We start from the raw sequence: 27949 nt of genomic DNA, 5'->3' as shown, positions 1-27949 counted from the left end.
GAGCAAGATGGGCAAAATAGGTTACAAACCAGAGGGGACTTTCTTATGTTATGATGGTGCCATCTCTGGCCCTCGCTTTTCTTCCTAATTTGAATCCAGGAGCACTGTGACCACTCAACTGTAACTCCACCTGCATCTGTCGCCCTGCAGCTATCAACCGCATGGAATTGACAGTCCAAGACACAGGTGAATGCTGGTCTCCAGAGCAAGGCTTGTTTCAGAATGGAGAGTTCATCCCCAGCTTGGTGTCAAACTGCAGCTTCCGTCTCTTGTGGTACCTCTCTCTCGTCCTACAACACAGGACAACATGCACTTCAGTCAGCTGGGGGGGGGGGGGGGGGGGCATGTAAAGCATGGGGAAGTGAAAAGTAAAGAGAAGGTTAGAAAAGGAATTGGGGTCCTTTCTCTAAATCTTTAATCTTCAATTCTTGTGTTCCGTTGATAGCCTCCCCATTTGAGAATGACAATAGTTAGCCCACAACATAGCCCCTGTGGAAGATGCAGTGACTGAGTCCTCTCTGGCCTGGAACTTTCATCCACACTGCAAGTGCACAGTGCAAACAGCAGAGCTGCAGCGTTGTGGGGAGGAGTGATGCAGCTCCCACTAATAACACTGCAGAGCTCGCAGGCACCTGGTTAGCCAATGAAGTGGCTGTATGCACAACAAGCTGAGGAAACCCTGGCAGCAATGGACCACTTGTGCACCACCCCAAGGGGATTCCTGGTGATGGTCAGCCATGACTCAGCCCAGACTGGAACCAGTGCTAAATTGACACATTTGCTGCTGGTTTTCTTTACTAATTACTGCCTCTTCAACCCACAGAAAGGTAGCCTAAATATATATATATATATTACAAACATGATCAATATATTACATGTATTATACTGTAATGTATTGGTAAATCTAGTAATTTAGAGACCAATAAGAACAAACACTTGAATACCCTTGATTAGCCACCAACATATGGACCTGAATTCCCTTCACTGAACAAGTGACTCTACTTGCTTAATTGATCTAACTAACAAGCATTCCCCGTATTGATCAGTATATTAAATGTATTATATGAGGCTTCCATATACCTACCCCTATTCTAGAGGCTCATATTATTTGATGTTTAATAAGAACAAATATTTAACATTTTAATAAGGGATACCACAAGAAGAGAGACTAGTTTGTGATGGATTCAAAACTCACAAACCTGGACAAAGCTGTGTCTGTGTGGCCGATACCTTGACATCTGTATTTGTGCGGCAAATCTTCTGATTCCGAACTGTATTTTGTATTTGCCTCTTCCCTTAGGGGTCAGCATTGTGTATAATATCAGTGGCTTATGGATGAGATAGTCCCACTTTCTAGTCCCATTTCTTGGGGAATGGCAATGTGCATGCAAAGCACCCGGAAGAATCGGATTTGGGCCAAAAAAAACAAAAAACACACTAAACAGAAGGTTGGGGGAAATCTCAAAAACCCCAGAGAACGAAGAATAACACAGGAAGACCAGACCACGTTCCTGCAAACACAATCATCTCTTCCTTTCTCTGCCCATATCTTTAAAAGGACAACAGAACATTTATTGGCATGGGTTCCAAGATGACAGATAAACGAGATGTCACGTCTGCCGTGGAGTTCATGATATATGTTTGTCTCGTGCTACTGCTCTCTCTGTGCATTAACCCTTTCATTCCAGATGCATTAGTAATAAAGAGCTGCATGTCCCTTTAAATTAATGTCTGTAGCTGCTGCCGCAATGTGCCTAAATCAAGAGACTAATTGACATGATTAAAGGAATTGTGAGATTAGTAATCAATAAGTGTATTAATTAAGCAAACCACATGGCCACCTTGCACAAGGAGGAATGACGTGCAGCCTAAGAAAGCAGGTTGCATAAAATGGAAGTATTATCCTATCATTACGGTGCAGAACTGAACCAATGGGGTTCTATCCCTGGCCCAGCACACGTGGAGATAGAAGCTGGAGAGGGGGCTGATGGGATTGGTACCTAATGCTTACCTGATCTCATGGAGTTTTATCCATTCATTGATGCACATCAGGGGCAGGAGCCACAGGGAGCCCAGGAGCCAGGTGGCTGCTGGGATGTCAGTGATGTCAAAGGTAAGTTGGGGGCTGGGATCAGCCCACAGGAGGCAGGCGGCTGTGGTTATAGAAACCTGTAGGGTGAGCCTATAGGGGAGATGGGAGCACTGATATCATTCTCAATACATTAACTGACTTTACCAGAAGCCTCCATATTCACAGAGTATATGCTGTGTGCTTTATTTTATTTTAACACAAACTGATAGAGACCTCAATGATTCTCTTATTGCACTACATTTTGTATAACCATTCAACTCCCAGCTGCTGCTGATGAAGTATAACTTGCACTAATTACTTATACAAAGTCAGACATTTATGAATATTAAAGCTTATAACAATGACTGTAATTTTGATCATTAAGAAAATAATGGAAAACCTGGGACTGTTCAGCATGATAATTGCACTTATGGTATTAAATGATTGCAGGTGAATGTAGAGGAGACGTACACAATGAGGAGCGCAGCACACCAGAGCTGGTTACTGTGGGGGCTCTGTCTCCACAGGGGATTGGAGCGATGGACGTGGCTCACTGATGTGCACACTGTAACACAGAGCACACACCGACACCACGCTGTAACACAGAGCACACACTGACAGTACTGTAACAGAGCACACGTACGCACAGCACTAACAAAGCACACAATGGCAAACTGCAGCAGAGCACACACTACAGTACGGAACACACGCACTGAGCACAGACAGCCTAACATTAACACAAAGCACAGACAGACACTGAAATCCATCTGCCTGTGCTCTGTGTTACACACTGTAGCACGGGGGCAGAGTTGTTGGGCTGACTGCAGCAGGGCAGTGTGCTCACTGGCGTTCAGCAGGATGAAGAAGGCGATGGTCTTTTGGGCCAGAGCCAGCCCATCAGCATGTTCTCCAAACCAGTCAGGGCCCGTGGAGTTCCTGCGATGAGAGAAGAACAGAGGAGGAAGCAGGTCAGATGTCAAGACACACACTGAGACCTGCAAAACAACAGCATGTTATCTTCTACAGGAGCTGTAAACCACTTTAGTACTGAACAGTCAAGCAAAGGGCACAGGTCGCCTGCCCTGATCCAGAAGAGCCCTCGATCCAGGTCTCTCTAAATCACCAATTTATCTTAATCACTAAAAACCAAGACAGGGAAGGCATGTTAGTTAGATCAATCAAGAAAGTAGAGTCACTAGTTCAGTGAAGGGTATTCAGGTGTTTGTTCCCAATGATCTCTAAATGACTAGATGTACCAAACATGTACTTCTATGAACAAATTATTTCTATATGTCATTTTTTTTTATTGAAGATTTAAGGGTGACCTATAAGGGTCTCCCATGTCTCTGTCTAAGCCATGCCACCAGCTGCAGGGGAATAACTTGTAAGCAGGCGCCAGGCACGCAGGGACAAGACTCCCTGACACTCTCACACAGAGGATCCCGCCAGGAGAACAGTTAGATGGCAAAGTGCTTCGGACTCCTGGTGGATTTTCAGACAGAACTCGTGGAGCATCAGACCAAAACACGCCAGGTAGGTGCAGACAGTCAGACCGAACTTCACCAGGAAGTAGACCACAAACAGCTGCTGGGTCTGGAAAAGAGACAGACAGAGAGAGAGAAATGACTGACTTCAGTGATAGTCAATTCTAAGAGGTGGAAGAGGAGAACGGCTGCTGAATATGAAACTACCTTAGAGGCTGAGTAAAAGCAAGTCTAAACACTGTGCTGTGGGGCCATCCTGTTATGCACTTATATATCATGTGTATACATACGTATATATATATATATATATCCAATGTGTGTAAAACAGTTCTGTTAATTGCATTTTGACTTCCGTTTGTTGCATATCTCTCACCCTTTATAATGACTGGTTGGGAACCGTTTTGCCAAGACTAATGCATAGACATGCCAGCAAAGATATGGCATAAAGTGTAATGCAAACAATTTTTTTATTGTCAGGCTGTTATCCTTGAAAAATTTAACATTGTGCGTGTATGTTAAACTGTGTATGTCTCCTAGGATAAAGACATCTACCATATATCCTTACCTTCTTGGGCAGAAAGCGTAGGTTTTTCCCAGTGGGCACCTTCATGACACCGCTGTCCACAGGCTTGCCCAGGAGAGACAGGCTGAGAAGAGAGAGGTAAGAGCTGAAGATTAAGAGAAGAGTGAGCAAGTCACATAGAGTGTGGGATTGGGGTTTGAGCAGGGAGTTCCCAAGGGGGGTGACACCATTGGAAAAACATTGCCAGGGTCAGGGGGGGCAGACGGGGGACTCTGCAGATCATTGTAAGCATATTAGCAGTAGTGGTGGCGTAGTCAGGCTGTGGGCAGAGCGAGTTTGAGGTGTTCAAAAATGAGCGGATGGCTTGGACAGCATGTATGTTTATGTAATTCCTCAGGAAAAAACACAGAGTCCTAGCTGATCTGAATCTATTCACTGGTTTCATCAAATTTAATCTCAAACCAAAAAAGGGGAAGGAGAAAAGAAAAATAATACTGTACAATAAATGATGCCTGATGTTCTAGGAAAGGGGCTGATTGGAGAGGATGGGGAGGAGTTCATGTGTAGGAAAGTGTGTGCGCGCATGTAACTTACCTGAGGAGGGGGAAGTGGACACATGAGAGGCAAAGCACATCACCTGTGCCCAGGGGTGGTGGGAGCTGACACAGGCAGGCCAGAAACTACACAGAGAGACAACCTGACTGAGCACAGTCCTGCCATACACACACACACCACCATGAAAAATATGATCTACACTGCTGTACATTTAATGATGCTACTTTGAGAATTACTTGCATAGTATGATTTGCTTTATTAGCTCCATTGCTCACACAATGACCCGGCATATATTTCTCCCATTCTACTCACTCCAAATCCTTTATCCCACTTGGTGCCATTTTCTACTTTATTTGTATATCAACTATGTTTCTGTTGTAGAAAGCCCCGTTAAGTCCCACTACTGATGATCATTAATTAGGTTTAGTTTTAAAGCAAAACCATGCAATATGCAATGAGTGTCAAAATAATTTCTGTCCCTATAGGCAAGGGCACTGAGTTGTGTGAGCAGTAGGTGGTGCTCTCGTCTCAGCTGGGATTGATGCTGATGTATGTGCTTGCTGTAGGGACTAGTCTTCCTATCTGGAGGGTGCTGTCGCTGGGGCTCTAACCTGCTTGATGAGACGGATAATGGTTGTGTTTTCCTGTGAGCCCAGGTGGATTGTGCAGGGCAGCCCACAGATGGCGCTGGAGAGCTGAGTCGGAGACAGTGGGGAGGAGCCAGGGAGGGGCGGGGTTGTGTACAACTGAGGGGTTGATTTGTTGGGATTGGTCCAACTGGAGGAGGGGAAGAGGGGCTCCAGAGCGATGCTGACAAGGGAACATGCCACTCTGAGAATCACAGTCACCAAGACAGAGGTGACTGAGAACATTCACAGGACACCTACTCTTCAAACATTTTTAAGAGTTTAAAATGATCACAAACATTTTAAATATATGGTAGAAATGTATGATTTTTCATATGCCAAAATTGCCTCCTTTTTATACATTTAAAACATATGGGATTTTTCAGATATATTAAAGTTTATAATTAATATTTGATATGTTGAAAATATATGGTGAGGTCAATTCCTACAATACATTTTTAACATAAATAAATATATGAATTACAGACTAAAATATATTTAAAATACATCCCATACATTTTAAATCTACAAAAACGGGCCAATTTTTAAAAAAAAATAACCATCACAAATTTCTACCATATAGTAAATATATATATACATATATTTGTTCTATATAGTGTAGTGTGAAGACAACAATCTGATGAGCCTTTTCTGTCTCTTTTACCAATTCATAACACCAGATTAGTTTTCTATGTGTTTCGCTACAATCAGTTGGACAAGAGAAGGCGAGTGTTACCTGATGTCACTTTGAAGGAAGACTGTGTTGTTGTTGATATTTTGGCTGCTGCCCAGACAGCACACCACCTCCCCATACTCCTGCATCACCTGCACCATCTCACACATTGCTGCAGGAAAGCACAGCGTTAGACGGTGCACATCCAATTATAAAGCACACGGCCTGATCAGCCCATCATTCTCCACCCACAAGGTCTAGGCTGCAGACCCAGCATGACAGCTGGGCTCTGGGCTGATGAAACACTTTAGGACAAATTTGATTTATTCAAGGTAAACGTCACCTCATCCCTGTAAGAACAGTGTAAATAAGAATACAAGCAGCATGGTGTGTGAAGTAAAATTGAGTTCTGTAATCCAGGCAGTGCTGGTTCCAGTCTGGGCCATGCCATATTTACCTGTCACCAGGATTCCCTCCCTAAGGCAGAGTGCTATAAACGTATGCTGCTGGGGTCGGGGGGGCTTGAGGCCATCAAACTGCAGACACTTCTGTGGTGGTGAGCTCTACAGGGTTATCAGTGAGGGCCATATCAGTACAGGTCACAACGCTATAGCGCAGCTGTGGGCGGACATGTTGATATGGGAGTCATAACCATTGATTGATGATGCCAGATTGGAAGGGCATAATAGTTGGCTGTAAAATAAAACAATTGGCTACCATAAATCTCCAACAGTGGTGAAGTGGTACAGGGCACAGTGTGGTGTTGACAGAAGGCAGCATGGAGCAATCAATCCGCCCCATTTTGTAGGAGGATGATTTGAGGCCAGTGCTTGAAGAGACAGTATAGAGTGTATTACTCAGAAGTTCACTTCACTTATCACTCTTTCAAGACGGATACAAAATTAACAGTGGCGTCTATAACTATTTATCTTAATTATGATCAGCAGCCTGGGTAATCAGCTTTTCGAGGGTGGGGCAGTTGTGGACAGTGAAAATAAAATGGAAAATTCTTGACTTATTGAAATAAATGCGGTGAGGCAATGAAAGGTGCTGAATGGTGGGGGGGAGTCTTACTCTGAGCAGTGCAATCTGTGAACAGTGGCACCAGCAAGGGTACGTTGTCAATATTCTCCAGGTGGGGGCGCACATTTTCAATGCCCTTGGGGAGCTTTGCCTGCAACAAGAGAGAAGAACAGCCCAGAGGCTCAAAGTAAATATATATTTCTGTCATTCCCTCTTCAGAACAAGGGGGACTCATATCTTTGGGTACAGGAAGGAACTAAAACTATAAGGCCAGTTTGGGTAATGTTGGTGTTGAATGTAAGACATGTGCTTTGTTAAAACTATGAATAACACACTCACAGTACAGGTATTTTCTGGTTTGTTTGCCTGCTTTTCACTATTGTCTCCTTTTTAATGATTTTGGAAGTATAAGAATTGAAGAGCTTTCAATGCCAGCCACTAGAGGGCCAGGGAGACTTAGAAATAGAGAGAGGAAGCTCTATTTTGTTGTATTTCTTACTTAGAAATGTGTGTAAAAGGAATAAAAGTGGAGATGCCATGACTAAGATATATAGAAATCCACACTATATGACTAAGTGCACTTTTTAAAATGTGAATTACCTGTATAATTCTGACACTTCCAGTTATTTGCAATCCCCGATCATGTTCAGTGACCAATTTGTCAACATGACCCCATGCTTTTTCATTAGGCATAAGACCAAGCACACATTCTCCCAATTATACTGTGCCAAACCATGTGCCCACAGCCCAGCCCACAAACTGCAGGACCCCGAGAAGCCACAGAGCGTCACTGGGGTGGCGAGAACTGAGAATTAAACAGCAGCCATCTACCCATGCCATTCAGGTGGTGCTGGGCCAGTTGGGAGCTAAAGCCAACAATGGTATACCTGGGATGGGAGACCAGCTGGATCCAGGTACTATGATGGATTCTGAACTTCGGCCACCTCTGCATTGTAATTGAACTTTTTGGATTAATTGAGCAAAAAACATAAAACAATGTGTTCTCATAGGCTTGTCCCAGGGGTATCAAAGGTGGCACCACACAAGTTTATACTGGCAGTTCCCGCCCTCACCCTGTTGAGGTCCTCTAGCAGGCAGCCCCCTTCGCTGTCCAAGGTGCTGAAGATTGTCTTCTCCCCTCGCATCCCATCCTGTCCCAGGAGACTCGCTTCTACCACAAATACAAAGACATCATACCAGTAGTACTACTGCCACTGCTGCTACTATTACCAGTGCTACCACAGCTACTACTAAGATTACTACAGTAGCCACTAGTTCCCACCTAAAATGTTGTGACTATTTCATCACAGCATTCTGCTTGTATAAACGAGTTCCTAGATGATACAAAGTTGTGAAAAAACATTTAGAAGATGGTTGCAGCATAGCCACAACCACTTTTCTGCAAGGATTAATTCATTAATGTACATCAAACATCCTCTACTTAAAATACATACATACTAATGTCGCTTACATTTCTGTAACTTTACTATAGCATTACGTCTTACAGAATTAAATTAGCAAAACCTTTGCAAAAAACTTATGCTACAACCAAACCATATTCTCTCAGTACCATTTCTGAAATGTTATGACAAACGTAAGTGTTAGCTTCTTAGCCAAACCCCCTCACAGTGTGAACTATCCACTCACTGGCAGCAGCACAGACCGGCAACATTTGCGGCAATGTGATTCAAAAGCTTGCAGAGTGTCACAATAGAATAGTACTGAAAAACAAAGTGCAGCACCATTTTCTGCAGGCTGTGTATTGTTAGCACCACCATTCACTGCCTGTGCAGCAGTGGTTTGGACAGTTGCAATACAATGGAGACAAAATGGGTTGGCTTGTTGCTGGCATTCACCTGGAATCTCCAATAATTCACCCCCCTCTCTCTTGTCGCCGAGTTCTTCCGCCTCTTTCAGGCTCTCGGGGTCCAGGGGGAAGCAGTCGGACTGCAGGGAGATGTGACAGTTCCAGCCAGTCTCCAGACCCATCTTCTCAGCAAACAACTGCACAGAAAGGGGGGGACAGAAACTCTGAACAACAGCCCTTCACCCCCCTTCAGCCCAGAACACAGCAGCTTCACACCTCACTATCATTCTCACCCCTGCAACCGTAAGAGTACGTCTACCGAGAATGGGTTCTAGGCTTAAAAATGACCTTTATGTAAAAATAGAGTAATCAAATATATCTATATCTGTTTGTCTGTCTGTCTGGCCGCCCGCATACCTATCTTAAAATCTCTTATTTATTTATTTATTAGAAGACACCCGTACCCAGGTCAAGAAGTATAAATATTCACAACAGGCAAAATATCACTACAGAGAGGGTGTTAGTTTGTATTTTATAATCAAGTTGTTTTAAAAAACTAAAAACTTTCTTTCTGTTCATTTCTGTTCAGTCTGTCTGTGCCTATCTGTCTCAGTCAGTCTGTCTGTTTGTCTATCTGTCAGTTTATCTATTTATTATAGGTGTACGTATTTATGTCTGTCTATCTCCCTATCAATCTCACTGTCTTGTTTCTTTGTTTCCACCATGTGAGGGCAGCACAAGCCTGCTTCAGAGGAGCGAGGTGCCACTGCAGACAGTGCCGTGGGGCTCAGCTCCAACATGCAGCCCTGACGGTTGTGGCCTGACCTTGCTCTTGACCTCTTCCTCCAGTGAGAAGTACACAAAACGGATGCAGGTGCTGTCCAGCCCAGCGATGAGCCGCACCACATCAGGCCGAGCCTGGTACTGTGAAGACACCAGGCCCAGGAAGATCTGCTGCTGCAAGGTGGGCAGGGGCTCCTCTCGGTCTGGGGGGCTGCCCTCACTTTCTCCTCCTGCACAACACAGAGCACACAGTCCGTTCTTCTCCAGTACCGGCACAAAACCCCAAACTTTACTACAGCGTTGCACTACACTCTCTCACTAGCCCTCTGCTACTCTAGTGTCTGGAATCACCTGCAATTAAACATCCCAGTGGAGAGATCAATTTTGTGCATTGTGGTGGATCTGGGAACTTATTTATTATGATAGATTTTTTCAGGGACATTAACACAGTAATAACATTACTGTCCTTTACATGAAACAATATATATGCAGTTTTCAATTTAGTCAGCAGACTTTAACAATGCAATTCCCAGGGAAAAATGTATTTAATTATATTCCAACACACTTTTTCTGATCATTTGTTTTTGCCTGTATGTTTATGTGTCTTTACATTTCTTTTCCATATAGGGTGTATTACAAATAGCAGCTTATAATGTTGAATTAAACTCAGATTTGCACTGTGAGATGTGCTGTAAAGCAGGAAAACCTGTTGGGGGAGAAAGGCCATGGGGCATCTCCACACACTGGTCATCCATCTGAAGGTCCAGGGTCTGGAGGAGAGGTTTAAAAGACAGAGCCAGGCAGTGCCCAGCCATGCAGGACCGCAGGTAAAAATCGAGGACCTTCTTCCTGAAGATGAAGAGGAATGTGTCGACTTCTGAGATGTTTATTTTCAGACACAAATAAAAGATCAAACACCAGTGGGTTTCAGTTTTTGGATCATTTAAAAATTATTATTTTATTCGGATTCACTTTTAAAATGAGAGAATTATGTTTTTATATTCAGTGGAAACCAATTACTTGGTTAACTCTCCCTTCCAAGTCCTCAATGCTACATTTGAGCATGATTCTTGCTTTAGGATGTTTCAACTTTAGTGTCTGTCACCTTTTGCTCAAATTGTAAAAAAAAAACAAAAAAACAGTTCCTGTGGCGCAAGTCACAGTTCAGTTTAAGTGAGTTGTGGTTTTTAAAATATGATTACTTAGTTCAGTTTAGTTTTTTTTCAGTTTTTCAGTTTTTGCCCATTTTGGTTGATTTACCAGTTAAACAATGTCAGACACACAAGTATAGTTCAAAATTATGCCAAGGCTCAAAGATCAAACCTGTCAGCATCGGTGAGGGGGTGGAGGTCTGAGCCATCCCAGAATTCAACGCAAGTTGCCAGGATGGTGTCTGCTGAGCCGTATGAAAAGAGCTGAGCATCCCCTAGAGAGAGGAGGGACACACTGAGACTATGCTGTAAATGCCAGTCTGGTCACATTGGTCTTCTCCCTAGAGCCTTCATGCCTTCATCACCTCATTGCTACAGAGAAAGGGACTTAAAAAAAAGTTTCTGTTTAGACCTTAAAGAGTATTGAACTGAAGTGTGCAGTAGTGATGTCACATTCAAGGATCTTTTGTGGCTATTTGGCCAAGAATTGTATTCTTCTAAATGCTTTAAAATGTGCTTTATTTTTTGTTTCCTGTGCTCTAATATTGTTTAATATTTCAGTAACACTTTAAAATAAGGTGGTGTGATTCCTCATTAATTAATATATGATTAACACAGGATTAATACATGAATATGTTGTGCACTTTGTATGATGTTAATCTCATGTATAACAGGGTAAGGGTTCATGTGCTCAACATCAGAACTCAGGTGATGTGGATGAGGTATTGGTGTATTAATACTGTGGTATTCATATATTATTAACTCATGAGGAATCACACCACCTTATTTTAAAGTGTGACCAACATTTTAAATAGTAAAAAAATCATACATTGATAGTTTTGTATGCAGTCATTTCTTTCATAACATGAGATAATAAAAAAGATCCTACCAGCTGCTTTTACACAGCTGAATGGTGGCTGGAGGATGTAGGAATCATGAGTCACCTTGAAGGGGGGACTTTTACCAATCAAAGTTAAGAACAACTGGCTCTGAATCAGAGTATGATATAATCAGTATGAAATAAAAAAAAAGATATAAAATACAAAGCTATATATATTATAAATGTATATTTCTACAGTTGTAGTTTAAAGCCTTCTCATCCTTCAACTGAAACAATGTATGTTGGGGACTACTTTAGTTTAAGAATAATTGTTCTTACAGTTTTCTAATTTCTTTTAATGTTTGAAACTTCACATTTTTCAGTGAAATCATTGCAGAGTTTCTCGAAGACAGCTTCAGCCTAGAGGAAACTGGAACAATTACTGTTAATTGAGTCAAGCATCTAAATCTTGGACTTTAAGACTCACTCCCATCTTAAAAAATGGTATTCACTTTCACATTTTTTACTCAGAATTTTTAATTAGGGAGAACATATATATGTAATTCATTCAATCTTACTGAATAACTGATCTGGAACAAAAACAACTTGGCTGTCTGGAAATGAGAGCACTGGTGTTTGTGTTCCTTTCTTCTATTCCTTCCAGCTTCCTTCTATTGTCACTGCTGTTATCCATTGCAAATTCTGAGAATCCCTGCCCAATCACAGACTGGACAACAACAGCGATCCCTCAGTACTCATCAGTCTACAGCCCCCTGAACACCACTACCAGAAGAGGCCTGTAATAAAGATGGACACCTGAATCTCTGATTTATAGTTTTTCCCCTTCAGCTTTGTAAAATAGCTTTTTTTTTTTTTCCTTCCCTTTCCTTTCACTTACTTTTCTGCTTTTAGAAGCAAAATCTCAGGGGCTTTTTGTGTGAGCTGCGGGGCTGGCTGGCCGGCCATGTCTGCAGTGCCGGTTGCTGCCAGGACAAAAAGAGGAACAGAAATCTGTTGCCTCAGTCAGCACCCTGCTGCCCCCAGCCTCGCTGCAGGCCATGTGAGTCACAGACAGACAGACACACTCCATGGGAAGGAGTCTAAGGCCACACCTCATTTACTGCCAACTATAATCAGTTTAATTTCCTCATGATTTCCAATGTAGTGCAGTACAATGCAGGTCAGTGACTTAGTGGTGTAATACAGTGTAGTAAAGTGCAGTGTAGTACAGTGTAACACAGAGCACAGTATAACAGTGTAGTGCAGAAGAGTGCAGTACTATACAGTGTCAAAAAGTAGTATACAGTACATTTAATTGAATAATTAAGGTATAGAAATAGGTAATTAAATAATACAATTTGGATCAGGATACTAACATTTAAAAAAGTATAGTAGAGTGCAGTAAAGTGTGGGACAGTGAACAAAAGTGCAGTGGGTTACAGAGGAGTAAATTATACTGGGGAAGTACAAGCCGGTGCTGTGTAATCAGACCTGAGTTGCTGTTATGGACCACCAGGCTGATGATGTGAGATAGAGGAAGACTCTTCATGGCCATGGGCTGTGGTTGCCAGGGCGAATTGTTCTGGGCACAGGGGACAGAGGGCAGGGTGTAGGTCGCCAGACTCATCTGCTGCTGGAACGGCTCCTGCGCTGAAGGCCTGAACCCTGACGGACACACAGCAAACTGCTTATGACTCACTGACACAGCACAGAACTCTGAGCCACACAGCACACTGCACATCACTCACACATCACAGTGCTGAGACACGCAGCGCTCTGAGACACACACAGCACGCTGAGCATCACTCAAACAGTACAGCACTCTGAGAAACACAGTGCTCTGAGCATCACGCACACAGCAAGTTTATATCAGTTTATAAACATTTTTTGTACTGTGGGATAGTCAGTTCTTTTCCCCCTCTCTCTCTACAGAGGAGGCTACAGACCCCCCCCCCACACCACCACCAATACCAACACACACTTCCTCATCGGTTTTTATCAAAGTGATCTCCACGCATTTATATTTATTCTATTTGGAATCATCAGTTAGTCAACTCAGCCCACCACTCTGTGTTTCTACAGGAGGGATGCAAATAGTCTCTGCAATGCACGTCAAAGCCTTCCACTGGTTTTCACACTGCAGGGTCAGTATGCACACAGCACAGCTATGACACCCAGTATATTTTTTCCAGAAATATGCACACACATATGCACATAATTGTATGCAGTTTTCAGTTATTTATTTTTTAAATTATATGGCAAAAAAATTATTCTTGCCTTGAGCTGTATACAACACAAATCCCCCTTCACTGAATGAAAGCAATAACCTTTCAGTTCAATTTTACAAGTCATGAGTGATACAGTGTCTGCATCATACAGAGCCTTACGCTATTGGCTGATCTCCTAATATTTCAGATAGACTAATTGTGCGGGACACCAGGATTAGGACGAGTTGAGTCAAGAATTTGGACAAGAATTACTTCTCTAAATCACACTAAATGTACACTATACTATACGTAACTTGCATACATACAGCTCTGGAAAAAATTAAGAGATTTGTTAAGATCGATTTCTGAACTTGAAGTGGTCTCTTAATTGTTTCCAGAGCTGTATATATATATTTTTTTGAAGTGATAAAATCACGGCATTACGCTAAATTAAATATTCTCAAGGCCTTAGCCATGACGTATTGTGCTATTTTAAAACAAAGGAGCAATTAAGGAGTATCTACTGTGACTCTTCAACTCAGCCTACAATCATTCTTCCAGTACAGATAATTAATTATGACAATGTACAAAAATGACTGTGTGACACCTGGTCTTCTAGCCCCAGATTCTGAGAATCTGCATTCTGGATCTTTCAGCTGAGCTCTACCATCAGAAATTGTGTTGTTTATAGACCACTGAACAAGACAGGACTTCAGAAATAAGCACATGGGCGCACTCAGGCACACACACACTCAGAAAGCGAAATGAGCAGCATGCTGGTGATTCATCCTCAATAGCCTAAGGATGAGATGAGTCATCAGGGGCAAGGTTATGTATTAATCAGTTGCAAGCAGAAGCACTGAGAGTCACAACACTCGCTCAATACCACATAAGAGGCGTATCATTAGTGTGTCTGAGGCCAAATGCCTTATAGTTTTTGGAACACCAAAAAGTGAGGCACATTTCTGATGCAATTTTAAACACCACTGCTGCCACAACCTTTTTTGAAAAACAATTTAAAGTGACTTTAATGCACCATATTACCCCTTCCCCCCCCAAATGATTAGTAATACATTTGATATGTAAATCTATCTGCAGTGTTCATGTCTTACATATACTCTCCCCATATCCCTTATTGTAGCCAGAGTGAAGTGTAAACCACTGGGAATTTAGTATATGGACTTTCACCTAATGTATACGAAATCTTGTGCAGCTGGATAATGTTTAGTTTAATCATTACAATCAAGCATATTCTCTAAATGCAATATTTTTTGAATGGATTTTATTTTATTGTCATTAACTATCAGGTGGGAACAAAGAGTGTTATCACCAGGAAACACCTGCCTGTTATTCTGGGCACTCAGGCTGTGTGTCTTTAACAGGAAATTAGCTCAAGGACCCGTTATGATGGTGTGCCCGGCCCTGCTGCATTCAGCTGTATGGGGGCTGAACTTCAACCCGCCTACATGAACGAAATGCTTTACACAGCATTCTCACTGACTGAAACTAAGTTAAGCTTCCCACCCCTGTAAACTGAAAAGCAGGCTTCCAGACATTCCCTGTGGGGCTTCCTGCTTGTTACAGTAAATCCTCTACACCCATTTACTGTTGACTAGACAAAAAGGTTGAGTCAATTGCTGATTTTGGTGCGATGTGCTGTGCTGTGTTAATATCCACATTCGTTAGATTATTGTCTAAGGCGCATCTCAGTGTGTGAGGTCTGAGGGAGTCATTCTCATTGTCCAGTCCTCTGAAACACTCACACTTTGGAATCTGGACTATAGCCCTGGGATATTATTTAGTTGTTTAAGTTATTTAAGACTGTTCTGCGCTTTTCCCAAAAAGGATTTTTTTTTTTGAGTTTGCTGAGTTGATAGGGTTATTGTGATACAATGTTATAGTTGTCTCAAGAAAGACTGACATGAATACAACAAATACTGACAAAATTTGATGGCGGCTTTTGTTAAGCAAAAGATTTTTCCTTCTACTTAATGCAAATTAAGGACTGGACTGTGCAAGGACTGTGGCTTTAATTTGTCATTGGCAGACAGGTCGGCGTTTTGATCTTGTCCAGACCATAAAAAAAAAAAATGTGTTCGCCCTGCCTGGCTTCAAGCCCCCCCAACCATTACCCAGGATCCTGGACAGCTCACACAGCCCCCAGGGCGGGCACACAGGCTGGCATCGAGGCCGCCCCCTTAGTAGCGAGGCATGGGTCAGGTGATCGGCGAGGCACCACACCCTGGCAGCAGCCTGGGGGTTACAGAGGGCCAACAGGGCGCCAAGGCCCAACGGACGCAGTGAGGAAGTGTGGCGCTGCCAGCGGGAGTCGTCAAACTGGACCCATGCGTCTGTCTGCCGGTCCGAGGACAGGCTGAGCACCTCCAGCACACTGCGGCCTGGAGGTCCGGAGTCGGGCTACAGGGAAGACATATTGCCTGTTAGAATCTGATGTATGAATACCACCACGGGAATACCTTATGCACTTAATCTGCAAAACTGCTTTTAATTAAAGAAAAAAGTAAATTTCACTGCAATCCCCCACCCCAATCACTTCATGAGAGCTCCTTTGTTGTCCAATGGCATCCAAATCCATTCTCAGCATGGCCAGTTCTGTTGTTAAATGATCCACTTTCCTCATGCAAACATTGAAGTCAAGGCCTCTCATACTCCCATGGACACACTGTGGACTTGGGGATACTAATGTTGAAGATTGATCGTACGATAATGGGTCACGATAGAGAAAGCAAGGCTGGTCACTAGAGGGTCAATGATAGGCATGGTCATCTCTCCCATGGAGTGGCAATGCAAATTGTATCCTCTATTCAGAGCACCAAATTATTCCCCTTTTATCTTGCAGTATTGGATCAAGTCCTGCTAGAAATCTTGCAAAAATACTTTCTCTGCAATGACTGCGCTGCCATGTCTGATTTTCAAGGGTGCTAAGCTTGGCTTCATACACTTACAGTGGCTCACTTGGCTTACATGGCCTAGAACTAAGAAATGCTTTGAAGGTTTGCAGATACTGATCTTGGGAGAACACATTTTGTAGAATGTGTTTAATTTCTTCATGGTTATCTACTACTTCCTCTGCAAACCTATCCCAATATCCTAAAGCAGGGCCACTGAGGCTGGATGGCAAAATTGTAGCTACCAGTTCAGGTGTCACGTTTGTATAAATTTCAGATCCCACTTCAAGCCTTCTAATCCACTGAGTGAAACGTTCATTGTTATCTCATATGCATCCCAGAGACAGTTCAGTTTTAAATGGCAACATAATGAGCTCTCCATCTTCTGCAGCCATTTTCTTGTGTATTTGTTTATTTATTAAAATTGTTTGTATATGCCTCCACTGTATTTGCAGCTGCTGTGTGGTCTGTATTCAGCAGCACTTGTGGAGTGAGTTTACAGAATTAAAGAAAAAATAATTGCTAACTCCGAATTAAAAAAAAGTATATTATATATACATAAACATCTAAGCATTGTATGACTTACCAGAGGGGTGGTTTCTTCGGGGTCCCTTGTGCTCCTCTTGCTGTCACCACCAAGTCCTGAAGGTCTGCTGAAGAACAAAATCTTCTCTGGGCTTGGAGTGGGCCAGGACAGAATCCCCTGCTTATCCACACAGCACAACACCTGAGCACACACACACATACACAACAGAAAGACAGCAACATTATTACAAGGACACTGTACTGCTATCCAGGCTCAGACAGATCGAACGACACAGTGTACTCACACAATTAGAATAAGCAGCAGATCTTTCAAGGATTAGTGTTTTGTGTGACAGTAATTTCTACCCAGACATCCAAATGACTTTAGCTGTAGGATAAATTATAATTTACAAAAAAAACAATTGTGGGGGGGGGATTGTGAAAACAAATTGTGACTGTTTGATTGAGGAATGATAAGGCAAGAGAAAAGTTTCTAGAGAGTGAAAAACTGCCGTTCACTACAGCAAACACAAATTATAATCAATCAATAAATAGCTGAGCGTTTATGTAATACATATTTTTTTGGCTATAAAGTGCTGCTGCCCATCTGCTTTAGTCTGCAGCCTGACTTTAGAGACTTTCTGAGGGTACCCTTCTCACCGTTACAGAGCCCAGGCTATGGAGGAGGCTCGTAGTGTAGGATAGAGCCAGGGCCTTTCCACACAGCAGGCCTACACAGTGCCTCCAGATACGCCTGCACTTCTCCTGCAGCACAGTGAGAACACAGTCAGAGACAATAACACAATGTCAAACTACTGGCAATAACACAGATTCTATTTTTACTGCATTCGCTCAGTTCTTTCAGATTCATATAGGTAATGATTTTTCAAATACCAGTATGGCAAAACCACAAACAAATTCACTATACAGTTTTGTGGGCTACTATATACACTATATGGGTAGTTCTTAATTTCCGTGGATTGGGTGGTACCGGCTGTGAGTGAGACTGAGGATGCAGGTCTAGAGTTTCCCTAGTACTCAGGCCAGCAGCCTCCATACAGCATTATGGGCTGTAGTCTTAACTGTTCTGCCACAATAAGATTACTCCACCCCAGTGCTTAATGAAAAGGAAACACACTCTTCACGCAACAAACCCAACAGGAAGGGTTTAAGCGGCCTACAGCCAGGGATCCAAAAGTAGCATCCTGAGAGATATACTGTATGTAGGCCTTTACTGCATTGTATTGTTTCTCATGGTAGGAAAGGCAGGTGAGGTAGACTCCATGTGCACAATTAATGTTTTATGTACCTCTGCCAAGAGATGCTAGTCTTGAGTCGTCTCTTGGGCAGAGCAGGGGCACAGTTAATGCTCAAATCTTACAATGGGTTATAATCTGTTTCCTAACAGTTAATATCCTGCTTTGTCTTAGATCTCTGGGACTTAGCATATACTTTGCTTCATTTATTGTGGCTTTACTTAAGTACACTGCATTAAGCCTTTTTAAGTGGAACTGGCTTATGAATGCATCAGTAGCGTAGACAGGGGAACCTGTCACTCAAAGTATGCTGTGTAATTATGTGCCCTGCCTGTTGCCATGGACACCCACCCTCCAGCCCTGCACAGGGGCTCCCAGGTGGCTCAGCACCTGCACCTCGCCGTGCACACAGGCCTGCTGCCACAGCAATGGGAAGGCTAGGGGTAGCAGCGGCAGAACCCCATTGACCTGGAAGCAGAGAGAGAGAGAGAGAGAGAGATGAGGGGATTTTGTTCACCTGTTTAAATTCGTTTCCACATAATATATATTTTTTTAATTTCTTTTTTTAAGAACTTTGGAAAAAACATACATTTCTTCCCTGTCGATAAATGCCAAAACATGAATTTCTGCATTTAAATTGGAGAGAGGGGGAGAGTGTAAAATTTGGGGAAGAGACATTGACAGGACATAACAGAGTAATTCACATCAATGTCTGAGAATGATTTAGAAAGCTGTTTGGAGGGTGTCATTTTCATTTTAACCATGGGGTGCAAAGCTAAACAACTAATCAAGAAAACACTTCAGTTAAGAGTTTAATAGTCCTCAGAAATGAGATGGCTCAGGGAGCCCCCAGGACCGGGGTCATATTGCCTCAACAGCTGTTAACCACACCCCTAAACCCCATCACCCAGCTCCCCAGTGATGAAGAGGGATGCCTGGACGCACTGGCAACTGCAGCAGGGGGACTGGCCAGGGCCCAACACTGTGAGCTCCTAGGAAGTAGCGTGCAAGGTTCACCATCAACAACAGCACCTGTAGAAGAGTAATACACACTTTACACTACACTCCAAGGTTAATACTATTATTGTATGCAGGTGAGGCTTTTATCACATCTAGAGCAACATATGTTTATGTTCTTTACATTCAAAGCAATCAGTACAGATTAATAGAGAAGATTTTATCTGAAAACCTGGAGCTGTCCCTTGCCCAAACAATTTCCACTGAAACCTGTACTAAGCAATCAAATGATCCTGTACAGACTTCATAGCTTGAGGAACACAGGATTGTGAGTTGAGTCGTTACTACAACATCACGACATCTGTGTATTGTGGTGATTTGACAAAACAAAAGGCCTGATCTGATTACTTAAAGTTCAAAGATCACAGGAATGTAGAGGTTTCTTTAGATCCACAAAACTTATCTGACCTTTTAAGTGCTTGTGATCTAATCTTCTATAGTGTTCAGTATGATGTAGTGTTGTAATGGAGATATGTTTATAGGTCATAAAGAAGGGAGATGGAATTAAGGTAGGCTGCCCACATGACTCTGTCATCACCAGGACATTTTGAGACAGATATGGATTTTAAATTTGACCTTTCTGAAATAAATAACAATGTGAATTACCCATGACACCTTGGCAGGGATTAATGTGTATAATGTATACACTGTACAGAACAAACAGGTAACACTGATCAGTTGCTCACTATTTCTGCATTCAAGCTGCTCAACATTACTGATTTGATTGGGAGAGAAATTGTATGTTGTCATTTCATATTAATTAGCAGGAGAGAAACACAAACAACGAATATTAATTGCTATCAGCATTAATAGCAGCAAACAACACCCAATCCATAAAACAAATGAAGGAAGTGATGTTATGAGGCACTCTTACAGTAAATTCTTTAACGCAGTGCAGCAGCAGTCAAAACACAGACCTAAAGACTGATATAGATAGACAGGTGATGCTAATCTGACACGTGTGAAGGAGTAGCTGTGGTGAGCTGGGCAGGGGGAGTAGTAACTGTCTGGCTGTGCTGTTGCTCTCACCAGCAGCAGGGGGGTCAAGCCTCTCTCCAGCAGCCTCTGGGCAGTGAAGCGCTCGTTGTCTAGCACTGTGACTGGCCTCCACTGCCCCAGTTCCAGACACTGCCTGAGAGAGTGGCAACAAGACACGGGAGCTGCAATCTCAACACACAACACTCTTCACACACTGGATCTGCAAGCTCTCCATCATGACAGACTGATGCTCTGTGCATTTTGTCTTCACAGACAGACAGACAGATGGACTTACTCATTACAGTGTCAATAACAGACCGACTAACAGTGACTCACCGCATAATGTTGCACGGACAGATTGAAACACTTTTACAGCCTTCAATAACAGACAGGCATGGCAGACTCACTGCACAGTCTCAATGGCAGGCGTCTTTGTCACCCTAAAGAGCTGTGGATGGAGCAGGCTGTGTGGGCGGGGTCTGTCACTGTCCAATGGGGAAGGAGGGGAGGAGAGATGGCTGAAGACATCACCACGGGACAGGACCACATGCTCCTCCTCCTGTGACCACGGAGACAGAGACATGTCAGTGCAGAGACCACATCAGCATATCCCATGAGAACACACTGCTCAGAAGCTACCTCTTTAATCAGGTATTCTATGCAAGGTTGCAGATGAAATTACTAATAAATGTACTAATCCTCGTCAAACAGTCCAGCCTTTTGATCCAGACAAGACTGAAGGATGGCCATCAATCACATTTTCCAAACCATTTGTCTATTTAAACCAAACTTAATCAGCTATCCCCATTCACCTTAATTAGAGGCAGGTGGGAGGGCAGAGTAAGCGCACGAGCCAGTTGCGAATGATTAATCGTTACATGACAATTTGACCCCCGGCATGAGAACATGAGAAAGGTTGCATGGGTGATTCAACTGCAGGGCAAAGGAGTTTCTTCCAGATTCCCTTCCACTAAACTAAACTAAAACACAGCATTGACTTTGTGTGCTCATTAATTAACAACAAACATAAGGTCCAAATCATTTGAAAATATTGATTCTGCACAAACTATATCAAATTAACTGAACTGGGACTCTCCTCCCTTAGGACCATGGCAGGACACTCTTGCCATACCCAGATAAGAAGTGTTATCTGACCTGGATGCCCCTGAGAGCTGTGGGCGCCGCAGTGCCGGGCCTCAGGGCAATGATGTCTCCTTCCACCAGCAGACTGACAGGCAAATTAACCAGGCGGCCGTCTCGATAAGTCCACTGCAGCGACACGGCATCAGAGCATGGGGAGAACAGGCTCACATAGCTCTCCATCCAGCTCATCTGGGGCTGATTCAGGACCTCTGGAACGGCAAAGGGCAGTATGGTTATTTTGTGGACAAAACATAGACTGTGACGCAGCCTTCACTCCCAAACCAATCTGCTTTAGCATGGGTCCAACCTTGGGAGCCATTACAGCAGATTTCCCTAATGTAATCAATCTCTAAAGATGTGAAAACATTATATGTTGCTTCAATATTAATTCTGGTAAATTCAGTTATTTAGATAAAGTGGCTATGGGAAGTATTCACCCCCATGGACTTTTTCACATTTTGCTTTGATGCATTTAAATGTTTTTTTAACAACAGTTAAATAAACATAAACAAAATTAAGTGTGGTGGGAATAGAAGTAATTGACTTGACCATGCTCCCAGGGATATTCAATTGTCCCCAAATTGAAAGTGTGGAGTAGGCTGTGTAATTCAAAGGGGAATAAACACTTAAATGCACCACAATTTCAGGTTGTAACACAACTAACTGTGAAAAAGACCAAGGGGAGTGCATACTTCCTATAGCCACTGTATATATTCACAGTACAGTGAGTACACTTAATTTGTAACAAACACCCAAATACTATTTATCCTTCAAGCACCAATGCTCCATTAACTGCACAACTGGCTTGCTTAATTGACCAATTAATAATGTGTTCCCCATCTTTGAGAAATGGGGTAAAGTCTAAAAGTTGCTGGAATAGGGATACCCAGGTACAGCTGAAGACCACCGTATGACTCAGGGGAGAGCACAGAATTGCTTATTTTGTGATAATCAATGTGTCTTTTAAAACAGACACTGCAGAATGAGCAGTATTGGCAGGGTAGTGTTTCCTACAGCTAGATCTACACCCAGGCAAGATGTGTGTCTTTACTGATTGACAAACTTTGAGGACTTGCGGTCTAAATATCTTCATAATAGATATTTGTAATCTAGGGAGTGGAGAGAAGAACCAACAATTGTATGCTTTTCAATTTAAATAATTTAAAGTAAACATTAAACCCAAAATAAATAAACTGCTAGGTTAAGAAAAAATAAATTCCCCACGACCTGCAGTAGGTTCCTGCGTTGCACACACTGGGCAGCTTTGGTGGTGAGATACAGAGAGGTATATCATATCAGAATAGTTCTGTTCAGATGCCTCCAAATGATGAGGTTAGGCCTGCACTGTGCAATCATTTTATATCAAACAGAACAGCTCATAATACGCACACACACAACACAGAACCTCGGGAAAAGTCTAAATTTATCTGTCATGATGGATTCTTACCAACAAAATGAACCATGAAAACCACAGATAAGATTTGAAAATGCCACTGTGAACACATGGATGAAATGTGTCCCAAAGCAGTTTGATCAGATCCAGATTTTCTAGGCTGCAAACTTGTTTGGCATAAATAGTCAGACCTCAAATTTGAACTCTCCCGCTTAGACAACTGAGAATGGGGTCTATCTGAGAAGACCAGCCCTGGAAGCAGTGCTTGTGAATACTCATCCATGAGTCGTGGAGTGACAGCACCATAACAGGCTTAAATACACACTGAGCCCTGTGCTTTGAACAAAGATACATGGAAATATCAAGCAATTAGTGTTTGTGTAGGTATACAAATGTATATTGCCTATAAGAGCATGCAACGTGTAAAACCGGAACTGGATCAAACTGCTATACAACGGGAGACTTAAGTCCATCTCTGGAACAGACAGCCAGTTAGAAATATCTTGGCATTGAGGGTCACTAGGTGGGTAGGGGTGGGTATCAGTGTTGGCAGGATCTTACCATGGATTTCCTGGATCAGTGCCTTCACTCGGTTGGGCATCTCCTCCCTCCTCAAGTGCTGCTGCCATGCCAGTGCGGCCAGGCTGAGTGCCAGGAGGAGAAGCAGGGCCACACTGCCAGCCAGTGCAGTGCCATCGCTGCACAGGACAGGAATGGAGTCATTGGGCCTGTTATTAACGACTACAAATTCACATCTACTGCATGCTCTCCACTCAGACAATCCAGCTGCACTCTCTTCATGGTGTATAGCCCCAGTACTCATTTGTAGGTAACCATGCTTTCTCCAATCCATGACTGTGTAGGGGGTCCTATACCTTTCAATCAATTAACTGTTACCATATCAGTGACATCATGTTTTGCCCTTTTGATGGATTAAATCTAAAATTCAGATACAAAACACCGTATTCACTCATCAGCAGAATAAACATTTGGCTGCGAACCTGCAATTATTTAATTATATAATTATTTCAGACATAACAGTAGCAACTTCAGTTTACCATTACATACTGTTATTTTAATTGTTGATCATAAGTTCAAAGTTGTGCTAATGGGGTTCAAGGCACAAATACTACATACAAGATGAGTGCATTTAAGGAATTAATTACTTTAAGTCATATTGCATGCAAGACAATTCTATTTTATAACTGAACAAAAATGTTAGCGCATGTCTCCAGTTTCCCCTTACCATTTTTATTTCAAATAAAGTCTGGACATATACAGAACTAGCATTGTACTTTTGCACTGCCTAAACCTCAATGAATTACACTAAGACTAATGTGCTTTTCTTCCGAGCGTCACAAAGGAGCAATAATCAATTCTGATCAAGGTAATCTATTCATCATGGAACAAGTCTTAGTTACCAAGAAATATTTGAAGGCATAGATAAAAAGGTGTTTTGATTCCATGTATACAAGACAGTTTCTTATGCCTGAGGGCACTAAAAAAATATTTTCAAATGCACTGTTTCTGGCTGTTATTCCCTTCCCTAATTACTTAATTGACTGCTGCTGAAGATCACTTCAATAATTAAGAAGTGGAGAGGACAGGTTTTTAATGGAGTGGAACGGGAGAGGTAGGGTAACCTACTCCTTGCTTAATGTAATCTGCTATAGAGAGGCTACACTGGTCCACTTTCACACCAAGGTGGTGCAGCCAGGAGCACCGGTATGACGATCTCAACTGAACCTCAGCTGCTGAAACCTTAAATCGATCCTGTAAATATTTAACTTTCTCGCAGATGCCTTAACTGCAAGATGGGAATGGTGATTAAGACTTTAAGACCAAACTCACTCTCAGAACCCTGTATGTAGTGTATTTGCGATGTGGTGCATGACTAAATTAGTAACAACACACTGCATATTTCATCGATTTGTGTCTTTTTTGATGTTGTTGCTCTTTTTCAATATGTAGAATCTCCGATGAATTATACATTACTGATTCACCCCCTGAATATGGACTAGGCTTGATACAAGACCACAGCCCAACACACCAACAGTGTTTTAACCATATACTCCTAACCTATACCAGAGCCACTTTTGAAAGCCTCCCTCGGATCAAATTGTTTACACAGTGCCACCACATTCAAGACACTATAAAGCACTGTGCTCTGTATTTGTAGAGCGTGATCTCATCTTCCCTTTTAGAACAAGCAGAACTTTTTTTAAAGACAAAAACTACAGAGCAAAACCACATTGAGCTCACAAGGGTCTCTGTTCAGCTTAGTTTCAGGCTTTAACACAGAGGACAGTTTTTTATAGCGTCCTGCCGATTCGGTATATTAGTTTTTGTACAGTGTCCGCCATGTGTGCTCATCCCTCCCAAGATAAGTTGTCAATGACCAACATATAGCTTTGTTTCCAGGACTTTTGGGCCTGTTCATCACTCTCCAAAGACTCTACCATCTCAGCATATGGTGCGGTTTGTAAGTATAATCATGCACGCACAGTACTGTGCAAAGCTTTAGGCAGGTGTGAAAAATGCTGTAAAGGAAGAATGCTTTCAAAAATAGACATAATAGATTATAATTATCAATTAACTAAATGCAAAGTGAGTGAACAGAAGAAAAAATGTACATCAAATCAATATTTGGTGTGACCACCCTTTGCCTTCAAAACAGCTCAAAGCACACTTGACAACAGTTTTTGAAGGAACTTGGCTGGTAGGTTGGCCCAAACATCTTGAAGAACACAGTTCTTCTGTGGAATTAGGCAGCCTCAGTTGCTTCTCTCTCCATGTAATCCCAGACAGACTCGATGTTGAGATCAGGGCTCTGTGGGGGCCATACCATACCAAATTTTGACTCATCAGTCCAGAGCATATGCTATCATTTTTCTGAACCCCAGTTCCTGTGTTGTTGTGCATAGTTGAGTCGCTTGGCCTTGTTGCCACATTGGAGGTATGGCCTTTTGGCCGCAAGTCTTCCATGAAGGCCACTTCTGACCAGACTTCTCTGGACAGTAGATGGGAGTACCAGGGTCACACAGTTTTCTGCTAATTCTGAGCTGATGGCACTGCTGGACATCTACGGATTGCGAAGGGAAGTAAGCATGATATGTCTTTCATCTGCTGCAGTGAGTTTCCTTGGGCAACCACTGCGTCTACGGACCTCAACATTGCCCGTTTCTTTGTGCTTCTTCAAAAGAGCTTGGACAGCACATCTGGAAACCCCTGTCTGCCTTGAAATGTCTGCCTGGGAGAGACCTTGCTGATGCAGTATAACTACCCTGTGTCTTGTTGCTGTGCTCAGTCTTGCCATGGTGTATGACTTTTGACAGTAAACTGTCTTCAGCAACCTCACCTTGTTAGCTGAGTTTGGCTGTTCCTCACCCAGTTTTATTCCTCATACACAGCTGTTTCTGTTTCAGTTAATGATTGTGTTTCAACCTACATATTGAATTGATGATCATTAGCACCTGTTTGGTATAATTGTTTAATCATACACCTGACTATATGCCTGCAAAATCCCTGACTTTGTGCAAGTGAACCTAGAAGAATTTATGCTGTTTTGAAGGCAAAGGGTGGTCACACCAAATATGGATTTGATTTAGATTTCTCTGCTGTTCACTCACTTTGCATTTTGTTAATTGATAAATACAATCTATGAACATGTCTATTTTTGAAAGCATTCTTACTACCTACAGCATTTTTTCACACCTGCCTAAAACTTTTGCACAGTACTGTATATATATATAAAATGCTGTAGGTATCTGAAGGTCTGAATACTAGGCACTGTATATATATATATATATATATATATATACAGTGCCTAGTATTCAGACCTTCAGATTGTATTTTAAATCACTGAAACTCAAAATAAATTATTATAAATTAAGGTGACATTGGTTTTATGTTTGGGAAATATTTGTAAGAAAAATAAAAAAACTGAAATATGTTATGCATAAGTATTCAACCCCTTTGCTGTGGAAGCTCCCAGTTTACACAGTCTTAACAAGGACATAATTACCTTACCATTGACTTCCACCTGTGAACCACAAGTCACATTTTCTGAATAAAATAAATCTGAAGACCAAAGAGCATTCTACAGAAGTTAAAGATAAAGTAATACAAATGCATAGATTGTGGTTTGCAAGAAGAACAGACAGATCAAAGATGGACAAATGGAGTTACTGAATGGATCCCAAGAGCTTAAAAAAGACCACAAAGAAGATGGGAAGATTAATTTATACACTTTGCAGGTGTGACATGGAAAAGAGAAGCTGTAGATCAATGCAAGAAGAAACAGCATGGGGAGGCCTTCATCCAGCAGTGGATCAATATAGACTGATGGTGATGCTGATGATACAATGTATGACTACCCATTGTACCCGGACATATATACTATTAAAGCATTGTGTGACATAATCCTTCTGCTCTTTTGGTATTGTAGCTAGTCTTACCTAATGCATGACATTTTGACAAACAACTTTGCACTATGGTCCTTTATGCTCTGTCATGTTTTGAATTGGAGTCAACAAAGACGTCATCCAAAGTAAACAGATACTAAAATGCCCAATGATAACACGATGCATGACACTGGTCTGTGTTCCTGTACCTGTTTTCAGCACGAATGGCGTGGCAGCCCAGCAGCGCCAGTGCAGACAGCAGTGTGAGTAGGGCACCAGGCCAGTGCAGGCTAGACCAATGCACATTGTGGTGCAGAAAGCTCTGCCTCCATATTGCCTAGGGGGGCAGACACAGGCAGTCAAACAATCAGCCAATCACAGGTATGCACAGTCAAACAACCTACCCAGTCACAGATGAAACCATCAAGCAAAATCAAACTATTATTTCTGTTCGGGTAAAGTCTGTGACAGGTCTCCAAGTATTTCTGTGTGATGTGAGTCAAGATGTTATGTGCATTCCCCTAAAGACATTTAGCTTTAGTATTATTGCTATTGCAAAACACTAAAGTGCATTTCAGCCCCTCTCCTTGCAACATCGCACT

At 42.3% G+C, this 27949-nt stretch overlaps 1 protein-coding gene across 1 annotated transcript in view; it reads right to left on the bottom strand.

The window, feature by feature from the left end:
- Positions 1 to 217: 217 nt before the first annotated feature.
- LOC136713036 (transmembrane protein 94-like) overlaps positions 218 to 27949 on the bottom strand; it is a 30244-nt gene continuing 2512 nt past the window's right edge. Inside the window, exons 3-28 of the mRNA XM_066689927.1 lie at positions 27557 to 27684; positions 23506 to 23642; positions 21564 to 21760; positions 20816 to 20967; positions 20388 to 20562; positions 19359 to 19445; positions 18765 to 18881; positions 17818 to 17922; positions 17219 to 17359; positions 15856 to 16141; positions 13008 to 13181; positions 10869 to 10971; positions 10252 to 10394; positions 9588 to 9775; positions 8812 to 8959; positions 8029 to 8126; positions 7007 to 7106; positions 5996 to 6104; positions 5245 to 5443; positions 4673 to 4758; positions 4121 to 4202; positions 3504 to 3664; positions 2916 to 3007; positions 2564 to 2636; positions 2012 to 2182; positions 218 to 290 (exon numbers count right to left, since the gene is read on the bottom strand). Coding sequence (XP_066546024.1) covers positions 218 to 290; positions 2012 to 2182; positions 2564 to 2636; positions 2916 to 3007; positions 3504 to 3664; positions 4121 to 4202; positions 4673 to 4758; positions 5245 to 5443; positions 5996 to 6104; positions 7007 to 7106; positions 8029 to 8126; positions 8812 to 8959; positions 9588 to 9775; positions 10252 to 10394; positions 10869 to 10971; positions 13008 to 13181; positions 15856 to 16141; positions 17219 to 17359; positions 17818 to 17922; positions 18765 to 18881; positions 19359 to 19445; positions 20388 to 20562; positions 20816 to 20967; positions 21564 to 21760; positions 23506 to 23642; positions 27557 to 27684 — 3525 coding nt within the window. The remainder of the gene's footprint in view (positions 291 to 2011; positions 2183 to 2563; positions 2637 to 2915; positions 3008 to 3503; positions 3665 to 4120; positions 4203 to 4672; positions 4759 to 5244; positions 5444 to 5995; positions 6105 to 7006; positions 7107 to 8028; positions 8127 to 8811; positions 8960 to 9587; positions 9776 to 10251; positions 10395 to 10868; positions 10972 to 13007; positions 13182 to 15855; positions 16142 to 17218; positions 17360 to 17817; positions 17923 to 18764; positions 18882 to 19358; positions 19446 to 20387; positions 20563 to 20815; positions 20968 to 21563; positions 21761 to 23505; positions 23643 to 27556; positions 27685 to 27949) is intronic.

This window comes from Amia ocellicauda, chromosome 17 (assembly GCF_036373705.1).
Source record: "Amia ocellicauda isolate fAmiCal2 chromosome 17, fAmiCal2.hap1, whole genome shotgun sequence".
Classification (NCBI taxonomy): Eukaryota; Metazoa; Chordata; class Actinopteri; order Amiiformes; family Amiidae; genus Amia; species Amia ocellicauda.
This window is presented reverse-complemented; position numbering and strand designations above follow the sequence as displayed.